Source organism: Crocodylus siamensis, chromosome 13 (genome assembly GCF_052110815.1).
Source record: "Crocodylus siamensis isolate JL-2025a chromosome 13, ASM5211081v1, whole genome shotgun sequence".
Taxonomy (NCBI): Eukaryota; Metazoa; Chordata; order Crocodylia; family Crocodylidae; genus Crocodylus; species Crocodylus siamensis.
The window spans coordinates 5,198,207-5,211,357 of NC_143407.1; the positions used below are offsets into that span (position 1 = coordinate 5,198,207).

A 13,151-nucleotide genomic window follows, 5' to 3' on the forward strand; every position below is an offset into this window, starting at 1 on the left:
GCTGCACACACATCACATGGACTTTCAACAGATGAATGATTAATGACCAACAAATGCTGGTGAGAATGTTAGTCCATTACTTGGTTAATGGATTACCACCATGTACAAGTCGTGACCTTACCTTCAAAACAGTACCTTCACCAATGCAGCTGATGCACAGTGTTGTGCTTGATGCATGGTGTTGTGCTCCCCTACCTCCTGATAAGCTCTCCTTCCTATATAAAACAGCTCAGCAGTACCAACCCAATGCTATTGTATGTAGGCTAAACTGCAAACGCAGTGGTTGGCATGAAAAATACCAGTATTTGCTTCCAGCTACTGCACCAAGCAACACTATTTTTGCAGTTATTTCTTATTTATGACAGAGATCAGGGAAATACAGCTGGTCAGACACTGCAGATTAAGCAAACAGTGGCTCTTTTTTTTTTTTTTTTTTTAAACCAGTCACCACCGTACAGTATATGTCTGAGCAGGCTGCTAAATCTCACTTCTACAATGAACCTGCTCGAAATCCAGGGAGACACCAGTAGCAACCAAGCAGCAGTGCAAGCCAGTTTTACCAGCCAGATATTAATGATGAAAATTAAAAAATAAGGAGGAGAAATTAGTATCCTGGCCCAGTTCTTTTAAAAGATCCCTACAAATACCTTGCATAGTTCAGAATAAGGATCTATTTTGTGCAGGCAGCTACTGATAATTATTTCCCATTTACAATAGCGTGCAGGCAGACGTCTTTCAAGATGGACAAAATTCCAGTTCTGGATGTGAGAGAGCTGGGGGTGGGTGGTGGGAGTGGGGAGGAGGAATCTGTCAGATAACTAGAAAAACCTCACTCCTGCCTTTGAAACAAAGGAGAAAAAATACATTGGAAGTGGATTTTCATTCCTGCTCATAAATGGGTTCTGCTCACTGGCCAGCTCTGCTCCTGCTACTCTTACTCGTCTATGAAAATGAACTGCATTCAGGTGTGGTCAGGGTAGTTTAAAAGCTCCATTTATCTCCAGTGTGCACACCCCTACATGGGGCAGTGCCATTAAAAGGCATTTGTTTTTTCCTATCTGAACTTCAGAGATTTTTAAATTGCGAATCATCTTGCACAGCATCTCTGGTAAGAAACTACTGTACAATAGGAGTCATACACATATTCAGAAAAGGCATCTACTGACCTGCTGGAAAGCCAGCCACCGTCAAAAAAAAATTTTTCTTGGGCTTGCGAAGAATTTGACCATTTCCAGTCAAATTCCTCACTTACAGATAAGAAATTGCTGAAGCTGGCAAGTGGGTGTTCACAGTAATTCAGAGTTCACAGAGTTGAGAGTGCGTCACAAACCAGGCTGAGCATTTTATTATTTCATTCTTTTATTACTTTTTCCTACATAAGGAAACAAACAGATTTTAAATGCCCCTGTTACCTGAGCTTAACTGAGAAGGTCACAAGTGCTGGTTGGATTACAGGACACTAAACCCTTACGGCAGTTTTGTCCCAAATATGGAAGAAAATTCCCCGTGATTGTTTGATCCTATTTGTTTCACCACAACGAGCCAAAGATTCAGAAGATGCCTCTGCTATAAATTTAGCCGTGTCTGAACTAGAAGTGGAAAATACAATATAGACCCTCTACCTTTTTAGACGTAACCAGAATCATAATAAAAGGGAGGGAGTTCTGACTGAAGCATTCTCATCACGAGGTTAAAATGAGGTTTGGGAGTTTGAGCCTGCTTCCAGATGATCTCTCCGTAGCCATTTTATAGCCAAAGCAGATATGACCTAAATATCACTGTTGCAACAGGCTTCCCCTCTCCCATTAGCTGGACCGCATATAGAAGTGGTTTCAAAGATGGAGGGGGGGAGACAAAGTGCAGAAAAGCGTGGTGGGAGTCTTACGCTGCGTGGTTTCTCCGTGTCCTTTTGGATACCCCCAGTATCACAAGTTATGTAAGATGGAGGCTTCTCTTATTGGAATTTAAGGCAAAATCTTAACCAATAACAGAATGAAAATGTCCCTTCCACTGCCTAGCTGCATCTCTCGGCGGCAGGTCCTGCTCCGTGTTGCAATGGGTCATTACGCAATCCAGATGCATAAGACATCTGGCTCCTTCATACGCTACTCTCCCGGCAGATCCTGCCTCCAGCTTGCTTATGTCCGGTGGAGATCACTGGTGGCGGGGAAAAAAAGCCTCCAGCTACTTTTATAAAAGTGCGTATGCACACACGGCCACTTGCTACATGATCCCTGTTCCCGCATGTTTTCTCTTCGCTGTACCCACAGAAGGAAGCTGCCGAGGGAGCTGAGCCCCGACTGCAGACACGTGACAGGATTTCGGCTTTCCAGGCATTCAGAACACGATGGGGCATCTGCCTTCCTCCACCCCCGTGCAAAACCCGTTAATGCGATTTACAAGGGCATCGAGAAGAAACGATGCTCCGCTACACGTTAGGCTTCTGTGGACAAGTTATTCCAAAAAGCAGAGGCAATTCGATCTGGACGGAGGGAAGGCACAGGGGCTGGGTTAGGGCTTTCCTTCCATTTCTGCTGTCTTCTTCAAATTCCAAATTTCCACTGAACACAAAGCTTCTAGCCTGGGTTGGGATGAATGTGTGACCACATGCACCAAGCCGTGGACATGCCTGCACAGCTGCAGCGCCAGGGAACGTGCACTTTCCTTGTTTACCTCAATGGTTATTAGTTTAAATCCAGCTACGGTTCATCCAGGACCTCTATGGCTGGATGCCGTCACGGTGAGGTGCGCAGTCTGGCTCAACAGCCCATTACTGACTGGGCTGGCACACATAGCCCTTATTTGTTCAAGAAATCTCGCAGATTAAAGAGGAGACCTCTTGCTTGAGTGAGGATATTTGGGCTTGGCACCCGGAGACACCAGAACTTGGTGCACAAATTGGCACATACATGCTGAAAATGGGCACCTGGGAGCAAGGGTCTAACTTCCCTGTAGAAATCGCTCCCACGGCCTGAAGGATTGATCACCCATGTAGACCTTTTCATGGTGGACACCGGTCTACCCAGCAGCCTGGGAGAGAGAAGCCTTATTCTGACCGTAAGAATTAACACGAGGGGAGAGGAAGGGGAAAAGCCAGATGGACTTCGAGTGACGGGTGTCAGCTCCGCCACGCTGACACCAGAGCTGAGGACTTGCAAGTCTTTTCCATTTGGCTCTCCTGTGCAAACGCATACCCCCAGCGAAGAATTCAGAATTTACTTTCCCGTGCTCCCTATTTGTGATCTTGTTGCCTTCCCCTTTCACTGGGCTGCTCTAGGAGGCAAAAGCATCGTAAAGGGACCTGCTTAGAAATGCGGACGTCTGTTTAGGCAGCATTTGCTTGGCTTCATTGGCCACTGAGGATGAGCAAGATGCAAGGACTGGTCCCCACAGAGCTCTCTCCCTGTTACCTTATAGATTTACACCTGCTTACAAGCAGGCAGGAGTCCTCGCCTTCTACCTCCACCGCTGAATCAGACCGTGCAACTTCTGCTGAAGCTCGTGTCACTTGTGATCCTGTTTCAGAGCGATCTGTGCCAGGCACCAACACTGCTCTCTGATTTCAAGGGCATCCCTGACTTCAGTTACGCACAGCACATCTGACTCTGCGACTTGCTGGGAGGAGGGGGAAGGACCTGGTCTGCTCCTGGCACATGCCTAGGTTTCTCATGTACCAAATCCCCCTCAACAGTCCTCGAGAAAAAGTTTGTGTTCCAGACAGTCCCCATGACCGGGAGGGGTTTCCCTTTCCTTTCTTATGTTCTCTGCAAACCTGGAGAGGACGGTCTTCCAAAGACCGTCCTCTCCAGGGTGGTCTCATCTGATTTGGCAAGAGCCATGGCAGAAATGACCACGTCTCAATGGGTCTCTCCAGGGGCTTGTTCCTGACTTCAGCCGCCTGGCAGACTGCAAAGAAAATCCTGCAAAGTTTCAAGCAGTGTGGAGCAGGTCCTCCCCAAGGCCTGCAGGACAACCTCCTTCCACTGTAAAGAGCCCAGAAGCAGCAAGTACCTGAGGCAAGGGGGTTTGGACAAAGGCTCAGGCCAAAAGCACCAAGAATATTTGCACGTAAAACCATGCATTAGGCCAGATTCCTCCTCTGCGCTCCCAAGCGCGAGGGCATCAATGGGACTTATCCAGGAACAAGGCTAAGGAGAAGGAGAAACGCTCCTCAGGTTTCAGGACAAAGGGATCTCTCGTTGCCCTGGCGTTCTTCTTCATCCGTGACTTGTCTAATGAAAGGGAAGGATGCAGACTGCACCGGCATCAGGGGATCGAATCCGTTGCCTTTGTGCTGCACCTTCCCCGTCCCGAGCCGCAGCGTTCCTCTGCCCAGGCTTGCCTGCCTTCTGTTATGATGGAGTTTCCAACACCTCATGCAAACATCCCTCTCCACTTCCCCGCTGAATGAAATAAATCCTCCCCCACCCCCCGCCCCCCAGCTGGTGGTTACATTATCGTATCACTTCCATGACACTTTCAATCTATACGGGGGATCATCGTGCCCCGGGGAAGTACACGACTGTGTATCTAAAGCATAATTTATGAGGATAGTGCTGGCTTTCCCCAACAACTGTATTCTCCAGAGAAAGTTGTTCTGCTCACAGAAAGGGGAAAGAAAGAATCTGCAGAAAACATTCAATGCACGTGCAACCGCACTACAAAGAAATGCACCGCTAAGTGTGTCAGGAAACAAAACCCCTCTTTCTCTGCCCTCCTCCAGTCAATGCTTATCTTTGGTTGCAAATGTAATCGCTTGTCTTTCTGAATGGCGAATGGAGAGAAATGAGAGATCTCAGGTGTTGTTCTTCAGTCTTTCACTCCTCGAAGGGGGCTGCCTTACATCCAGCCCACAGGGGACCTGCTCCATTTGGCCAAACCACATTTTTTGGCCGGAGAAACCATTCATCTAAATGCTCCTATAGCTCAGCACTGCCCACGCAGGTAACAGGTTGTCTTGAACTTGCAAATCACCTGCTTCCTATACGGTATTTCAGGATGCTTTTAGTTCTTTTTGCATGCTGCTGCATGGAGGTTTTGTGCAACTCATGGTATAAGTAGCGACTGAGAAACAGGAACACAGACACACGCACATGCAGTGTACACACATGACAGTCAATGGCTAACATGTCAGCTCAACTGCCTCTTCAGTCTCACTGACCTGCTAACGTGTGGGTGAGTGTGAGTGTGTGTGTGTTAACACAAGAGTAAGTTGGGTTAGGTAAACAGGGGTTAGAACATGAAGTTCTCCAGAAGTCAGTGTCGACTCACCACTGTACATGTCAGTGTGATTTCGAAAAGACGTTTCATTATGGGGATTCTCTGTAATAAACAAAAGAACGTGAGCGCACCAAATGCGACAAAGCATGCGCGGAGCAGCGGAGGGCAAAAATGGAAGAACGCAAATAAGGGGAGGAACGAAACAAGAACAAAGGTCGTGAAATCATTTCCCAAGAACATCAAAATAACACAGATTGGCAACAGAAATACATGAATACTCTGAAAAAAGAGCAGGAGCCCAGGACAGAGAAACGGTAACGTAAGACAGTAATTAAAAGGAAGGGGGGGGGGGAGAATGATGGCTTTGCTCCTATAAGACGTATAATTAAATCAAAGGATAAAAATAAAATATCAACTAAAATTTCACCCGAGGAAAAAAACCAAACTGGAATTGAAGTCTTTAATTCTTTTTTGGTACAAGGACGGCTTCTGTATCTTGGAAAAATCCAGTTCAGTTTTGAGAAAAGTAGCTTAGTTGGTCTTAATTTCTTGACAATATGGGAAATGTATTCCTGTTATCTTGTGCCAGCATAAAGCAGTTTAGACACAGCTATGTGACAGGATAACCATGCAGAAAGGCACAATAAGGATGAACCAAAATTAGGATTTAAAAATAACCAGCTCCCAAATCCCTTTGTTATTAAAAGGATATTAATGTGGATTGTGTCTTGTACAAAACATCAGCTATTCAGCTGCATTGCATCCCTCACTTCCTGGCGATCATTGCAATTCAGCACCCAAACGTGATGGAGAATGCTAACTGGCATTACTGCGCTGCCGGGTGTTGGACCGATTGACAGGGCAGATCCCCGGCAGCTCCAACCTGGGCGGGCTCACTGGAGCTAGGCTGATGTACAGTACCCCAGCATCCAGCCTCCTGATTTTCAGGCGTGCATTTTATTAAATGCTGATTTGAGATTCCAGAATAATCAGATTTCGGCATGAAACATCACAACATAAGCCATCGAACAGGAGCTTTTAGAGCATTACAAAACCTCGGTACATTGGTTACAAGACGGGTCACTGACCTGAAGCTTAAACACATCAACAGCACAGGTTATCCTGTCTAGCAGGGCTACAAGGAACTAACGGAGGCCCAAGATCTTTGTGAATCAAGCTGAGTTAGATTTGTAGTAAAACAAAGCCCTGCCTTGGTGTGTATCTTTCTGCTGAATGCTGACACTCTGCAAGGGAGATTTTCTTTCCTTATATAGGGAATATGAATAATGAAGATTGAATTGTCATAATTTGTCAGTAGCTGGACTAACCATTTTACAGAGCAGAGAGTGCTGAACACTCTGAGAAAATACAAATATAGTCATCCCAATTCAACGTGCTACGGACGGAGAATTGATCATTATAAACAGCCAGAAAATTCAAGCTTCAGTCCAAACTCTACAGAAGGGCCTTCAGAGGGGCTCCCGGGGTAAAATTTGCATGCTATAATAAAGCAGACATTTCCAAAGGAAGACCTGAGAGAGAGGCTGGTATAATTGGAAGCCGAAAGACATCAGCCTTAATGAGCCTTTTAAAGGACCCAAGAGCGTGGCTGCTCCAGAGGCATCTAGATGAAGAATAGCTACAGTGCACAGGTTAATGTTTGTAGCCACTTCTTAGCTGGGTGAGTACAATTCATCAGTAGTTTATTCCTATCAATTGATTATTACATCAGGCTTGTTCCTTATGCACAGGGATCCTTGGTTTTCTCCAATTTAAAAAAAATCCCCAATTTTTAGTTAAAAAAGGTAACCCCAAATCCATGTTTTCCCATGATTTAAATGAAACATCACTAATACAGAGATCTATATATAGTGGTGTTTCATTTTAATGATGGAAAAATATGGGTTGGGTTTACTTTTTTTTTCTAACCAAAAATTGGGGATTTTTTTAAAATCTGAGACAACCGGGATCCTTGCTTACGTGGTATAAAATAAGACATAGCGCCCTAATACCAACCGGGCTCAGCCCTTCACCTGCAGAAAAACGTTTCCATCACTTGCCCAGCTTTGCATATGAACAAGTACTGGTCAGGTTAATGATCTGCGGGGATTCCCGTCCAGCAGCGAAGGATTCATCTAGGTTGCATCAGTCACTGGCCTTGTGATTTGCACGGGTCTAGAAGAAAGCACACTGTCTAGCGTTTCTCCTACCCTGTTTTGTGCCAGTGTGACTTTGCGGAGTTACTCCTAATTTACAGTGCTGCAAGGCCAGATTCAGGCCCCGCTGTTCTCACTGGGTTGTGTTGCGCACCCGCTTTGAAACGACTCCAAACAGCCAGCACCAGTTTCAAGAGTCTCAGCACGGTACCGCTCCGAAAGCAACATCGCTCCTCCTCTCTGGCTATAGTAAATGTTTCTTTAACACAGCCCCCCTTGCAATTAATTGGATGGCTGCTTGCCTAGCGCACCGTGGCAGAAAGGCCTTCAAATCATGTGTACCAAGCCCCGCTCCGTATTATTCCAAACTCCCTTATCTGCTGGCTGTTCTGGGAAGAGAGCGTGGAAGCATTCAAATAGACCCTACCTTGCTGGCTGCAGGAAAGACTGCCAAGCTGCCGAGAAAAGGAAGAGGGAAATAAAGGGAGGAAAGTCTGCCTGGAACAGAGAAGCTAAATCGAGAAAGCAAGTGGACAGCAGGGAGTAACAATGCAGCGTCTGTTGACAGGGAACGGAGAAAAAGGCCCAATGTGAAGCTATGCCGGCAGGTGTAACATTAGCCATCCTTCAATTTAAGGCATCTGCTAATGAGAGCAGAAATACACAGCAAAGGCGCTGGACTGTTGAGCATATGACCCTGCTCCCAGCCCTGATGGTGTACAGCCAAAAGTTTCCCATCCGTGACTTTTATAACCTAGTAAAGCTGTTTACAGTGCTATTTCCTTTCTCCAAGCTAGATCTGGAAATCTTTGGTCTTTGCAAGAGTTTGCAAATGCTGTGCCTACTTTCTCTTGTAATCTGTGTCCCTCCAATCACTGTTTGAAGCCTTTGGTCTTAAGACTGAGGGAATCCACAGTGCAAATCCATACAGGGAGTGTAGCTAATCTCCTTGCTCTTGAATTGATGCACCGTGGTGCTCGCCTCAGGTATCGTTTTTAAAGAAGGTGACTGATTATTTTTAAAAAGAAAAATGAGAGAGAGAGAGAACATCTGAAGTTATAGCAGCCTTTTGGTCACAGGGGGATGAAAGGGCTTCAGAGGGGATTTTGCTTGCCCGTTGACTGCTGCCACATGGCAGCAAATGTCCTTGAGGGTGGCAACCTTGAAGGTACCTCCTAGGACGGGCTCCTGTCCGTGGACGGACAGAATCCACACGCACATTTCGGAGGTGACCAGTCCACGGCGGAAATTTCCGTTTCAGCAAACAGGTGGCAGAACAGAGCAAGGGTTTGGTCAGATGGTCGCTTGCTGCACTGCTCGCTCGCCAGCAGCCAGGCAGCGGGGTCTTGTGGAGTTTCCACTGGGGATTTCCCATGCCCCGCAATTTCCCCTAATCTTGACCATCTATGCCTTTATTACAAATGATCAGGATTTGGTTAAGACAGCACCGAGAGGCCTCAACTGGAATTGTGCTGGGCGCTGGAGTAAGACAGTCTCTGTCCTGAATGTGACCTGAGTACCCTCCCGAGAGTCCCATGCCCACTGGTAGTTAGGACAAGGTCTTCTTGGTAAGCTTCCTTCCCACAGACCCCAGGCAAAACGCAGCAGCTTTGGAGACCTTCCTCCTTTCACAGGACAGTGTCCTGGACCAGAGCAGAGACTGCTAGTACCCAGCTCTAGCAGCTGCACCATGCCTTCCCGCGGCTGAGCTAGCAGAGAGGCAATGAATATGAATATTTGGATGAAATCAAGGAGTGCTGGCTTGCCTAGGGTCACAGGAGCAGGGGAGGGATTTTGCAGTCGGTAAAGGACTCTGAATGAGATTAAAGTCATAATCTGGTTTGTAGCTTGCCCAACTCCAGCCTCAAATCTCTTCCCAGGAGATTTCTCATTACTGCAGCTAGAGTGAATGCTAAATGTGCTCCTTTTGCCCCTCTGGAGAGGATGCCCTTCTCTGGGTTGAAACTGAGGTCACTTGTGAGCTGGTCTGTGCTTCCAGTGCCATCGTGACGACTCCATCAGGTAAGCCTTCCCATTATTAAAGCCGGGAGCCTTGGCGCTTAAGCGCAGCTCATTGCTTGTAAATAGTTTAGATCTGTTCCGTATGGCTCGTGGGTTAATTAAGGAGACCACACGTGCCAGTTGCCTCCATGTTCACAAAGATAATTGCCTCCCAGCTTGCTAAATAGGAACAATGGGCTCAATTTAAAGCAGTGAAATGCCACTGAAATTCAAGGGTTTGCATTAGTGAAACAGGTCTGCTTTGGGCCTGGGGGAAACCTGCTGTCAGGGCCAGGCTGGGTGACTTCCAAGAGGAAGGACCCACCACCTTGGAGTCCCAGCCCCCCTGGGCCATTACTGCACCAGGGCATATTTTCCTGAAGTAGCTCAGACTCAGAATTTGCTGCAGCTAAAATATAAACCGGGAAAACAAAACAAAGCAACAAATACCCAAGGTCCCCAGCAGAGAAGCAGCTTCCCCATGGCCCCAGACCTTGGAGCAAACCTAGGCTATCTGTCGCACACACAACCAGAGGGATCTGCCTGGCAAGCAGTTTTGTATCTACAAGCTCCTCTACAGAGGGCTGACACTTCCCATCTCTATGAAGCGCTCTTTTGGGGTCCCTTAGAGAAATACGGGTGCAGCATTAATTCTAGGCCAGTGTCACCTGGTCAGTGGCTGAAGGCTTGAGGTACCCGGGGAATAACAGATCCCTTTGCCTGTGGGTTACTGGTCCAACCTCTAACTTCACTTCCAAATACAAATCCACGTGTCACTCTGCACGTCACGGGCAGAATTCCCCCGCTCAGAGAGGTCTCGGAGCTGCGGGGGTTTCCATCTCTCCATGTTGCTGGCACAGTGACATCCACAGGGGAGCCCTGGCAGGCAGTGTAAAAAGAAGGCCCAGGCTGAGAGGCAAGGTAAGGTGACACTTACTGGTTTTGACCTTGAGGGAGTAGGGGTTTTTCTGCTGGATGGTATGGGTGAAGTGGAAGCGTGCGTTACAGCTGTAGTCGGTCTGCGCATCCTGCAACATAACGTTGGAGAAGTACAGGTCGCCGTTCTGGCCCTGGGAGACGCGCTTGTCTTGGTGGATGGGCTCCATGGCTGCAAGAGAGAGGAGGGCATTCAGAAACAGAAGCCACAGGCCTGCGGGGTCCCCAGCACATCAGCCTGGAAACCCCTGCGCGTCTGCCGGCTGGCGCTTGGAGGACGCAACACCCCCACAGCCGAAGCTGGCACCAGGCGCCGTCCCTGGAGTCCAAGAGGAGCTGCTGAGTGCCAACCAGCTCTGGTCTTTGCTGCCAAGCACGAAACACTCCATAAAGAAAACGCAGGCAACTCTAAAGAGGATGCCAGACTCCCATCCCACCCCTTCCCTCCCACAGACGCATAAGGCCCTCCTGGGCCAACTCGGTTAACACGCCCTCATTACATCCCAGTGGAATTCGTGCCGCAGGACAGTAGGGATTTCAGGGCCAGGCCTGCAGCTAACGTAGGCATTTCTCAGTGTTCGAGAAGGAGACTTGCCCAAAGCTTTCTTCCTAAGTTCAGTTATGGCCAGCAAGACCTGCAGCTGCTTATAGCAGCAGCTCACGGTCCTGGGATGCTCTCAGACCCCTTCGCAGCTACCAACAGCCCACTCTGCACCCATGCTCCCCGCCCCCCAGCTTTAATCAGCCCTACGGCACCTGGACTGATCCCTGATGATCCCCTCCCACGCGGTCTTCACTCGGACCTAAAGCTCTGAACCCCCAAAATGGCCAAACTCCTCCCACGACTCCCACCTCCCTCCCTGGGAACACAACAGATCGCGGGATGCTCTCGGAGATGAGAGGAGCTTTCCAACCATCTTGAGCGTCACAGAATAGGGGGCAGGTTGAGCATGGATGATTTTTGCCACAAATCATAACCCGCCCCGTCTTTTCTGCTGTAATAACAAGGAACTTGTTGGTCTTCTCCTTTAAAATGCACATGACCCAAAAAGCGTCTCCCTTCAGTGAAACGGATGTTCAAAGGGGGCTCTAGGTGTCTGACTGCCGTCCCGACTTACAGCTGCTCATCCAGAAGATGACGGGAGGAGGCAGCCCAGGGGGTGGGTTGCATTGCAGACTAAGGGGAGCTCCTTCATCCACCTCGATCACGTCCACTTTTTCCTTTGGCCACAAGGGAGACTCTGCAATAAAACAAGAGCATGAAAGACTCTGCGAAGCAGGCTGGGAGACATCAGTCTGTGACACCCCATCCCCCCCCACAGGGCTTGGCCTGGTTTCAGTGGAACGACCTGGATGCAATTTTATTTTTATATGCACACATTTCCTGCAAGGCTTGGATGGCATATACCGCCCTGCTCTGTGAGGCCACCATCTCCCTCTCTGTGTGTTTTATAAGCTTTGTTGAGAAAGCAAACCTCACAGCAGCAGGCTCCTGTAGGGCAGGCAGGAGTCACTCCCTCTATTTCGTAGATGGGAAAGCTAGGCATGGGACTTTATCCGAGGTCCCTGGGGCATGCCAGTGAGGCAGAGGGGAAGAGACCCCAGTTCTTCTGGCTCACAACTACGCCCGGCCCTGTCGTATCCAACAGCTGGTACTGTGACCGCCTGCTGTGATCAGCTACCAAGGGAGGCTTGGGTGTGAGTGCCCAGATGCCATGGTGATGGGCACAGCATGAATTACTCTGTTAAACAGGAGACAGGTACTGTGGTTGGTCTCCTGGAGGGTGTTGGGGCAGTGGTAAGGACAGAAGGAAAGGCTGAACAGCCAGTGAGCATTTTATGACGACCTGACATCTCGAGTCCGTTTGCAAAGCTGAGTAATACAACGAGCGGGGTGGGGCGTTTGGCAGGTGAAGTATTTCTTTCCCATACAAAGTACATGCCTCCTGCACTGCCTGCTTTCCTAATCCCAGGCTACCCAAGGCTCTGGTCTGCCCGCACTCTCCTGGAGACAGGACTGACAAACCTGAGTTACTCACTCGAAACCTGCAGGTGGATTTTGTTGGAGAGCGCTGTCCCGTAGTCGTTGCGGGCAAAGCACTGGTATTCCCCCTCATAGTCCTCCGGCCTCCCCCTGCTGTGGATGTCGATCACCAGCGTCCCTGACCGGTATTGCATTGATACTTTTGGGTCCTTCGCCACATTGAAGAACTTCCCATTCCGGGTCCACGAAAAGCTGCAGATGTTGGACACGCACAGGTTTTATAACCACAGGCCACGAAGATCCTTCCCAGTAGCAGCAAAGTTGCAGTGTAACTTGCAACCCATTCCCTGTTCTGTCTCACAAACGCGGGCATGAAGCTGGGTTGCCATCTACCAGGGCAAAGCTCTCATCCACCTTCACGAGACTAGGCTTTGACTCCATCTCTTCCATGTTAAAACTATGTATTTACAGGGCAATGTTTAAACTCCTAAGCAAAGTGCTGTATCATGCAACGTAAGGGGTTCATACCCTTTACCGGCATAAATCGGCACAGCTCCATCGAAGGGGAACACACTAACCATGTACTTGCACCGTAAAGGATTTGGTATGGAGCATCCCAGATGACTCACTTGTGTCCAGACCAAGAACATTTTTAGAACCAACTCATTTTTTTTAAACTTGAAGCTAGCAAACGTCTCCACATGGAGGACATCAAGTAACAAGAGCTGAAAAGGCACTTACGTGGGAATGGGGTTCCCTTTAGCTTCGCATTCAATGAAGATATTATCCCTTGGGTCTACTATATAGTCCTTCACAGACTGCTTTATAATTGTGGGGGGCTGAGACACTGCAAA

General features: G+C 48.4%; 1 protein-coding gene across 10 annotated transcripts in view; it reads right to left on the reverse strand.

The window, feature by feature from the left end:
• The window catches only part of NFASC (neurofascin), a 165,773-nt gene that overhangs the window by 68,415 nt on the left and 84,207 nt on the right, over positions 1–13,151 (reverse strand). For 7 of the 10 annotated variants that reach the window (XM_090026559.1, XM_090026566.1, XM_090026563.1 and 4 more), the window contains 5 exons: positions 13,039–13,144; positions 12,353–12,549; positions 11,432–11,554; positions 10,315–10,485; positions 5,272–5,322 (listed from right to left, as the gene is read on the reverse strand). In XM_090026559.1, coding sequence (XP_089882685.1) covers positions 5,272–5,322; positions 10,315–10,485; positions 11,432–11,554; positions 12,353–12,549; positions 13,039–13,144 — 648 coding nt within the window. The remainder of the gene's footprint in view (positions 1–5,271; positions 5,323–10,314; positions 10,486–11,431; positions 11,555–12,352; positions 12,550–13,038; positions 13,145–13,151) is intronic. The other 3 variants (XM_090026565.1, XM_090026564.1, XM_090026562.1) reach the window with 1 other exon arrangement.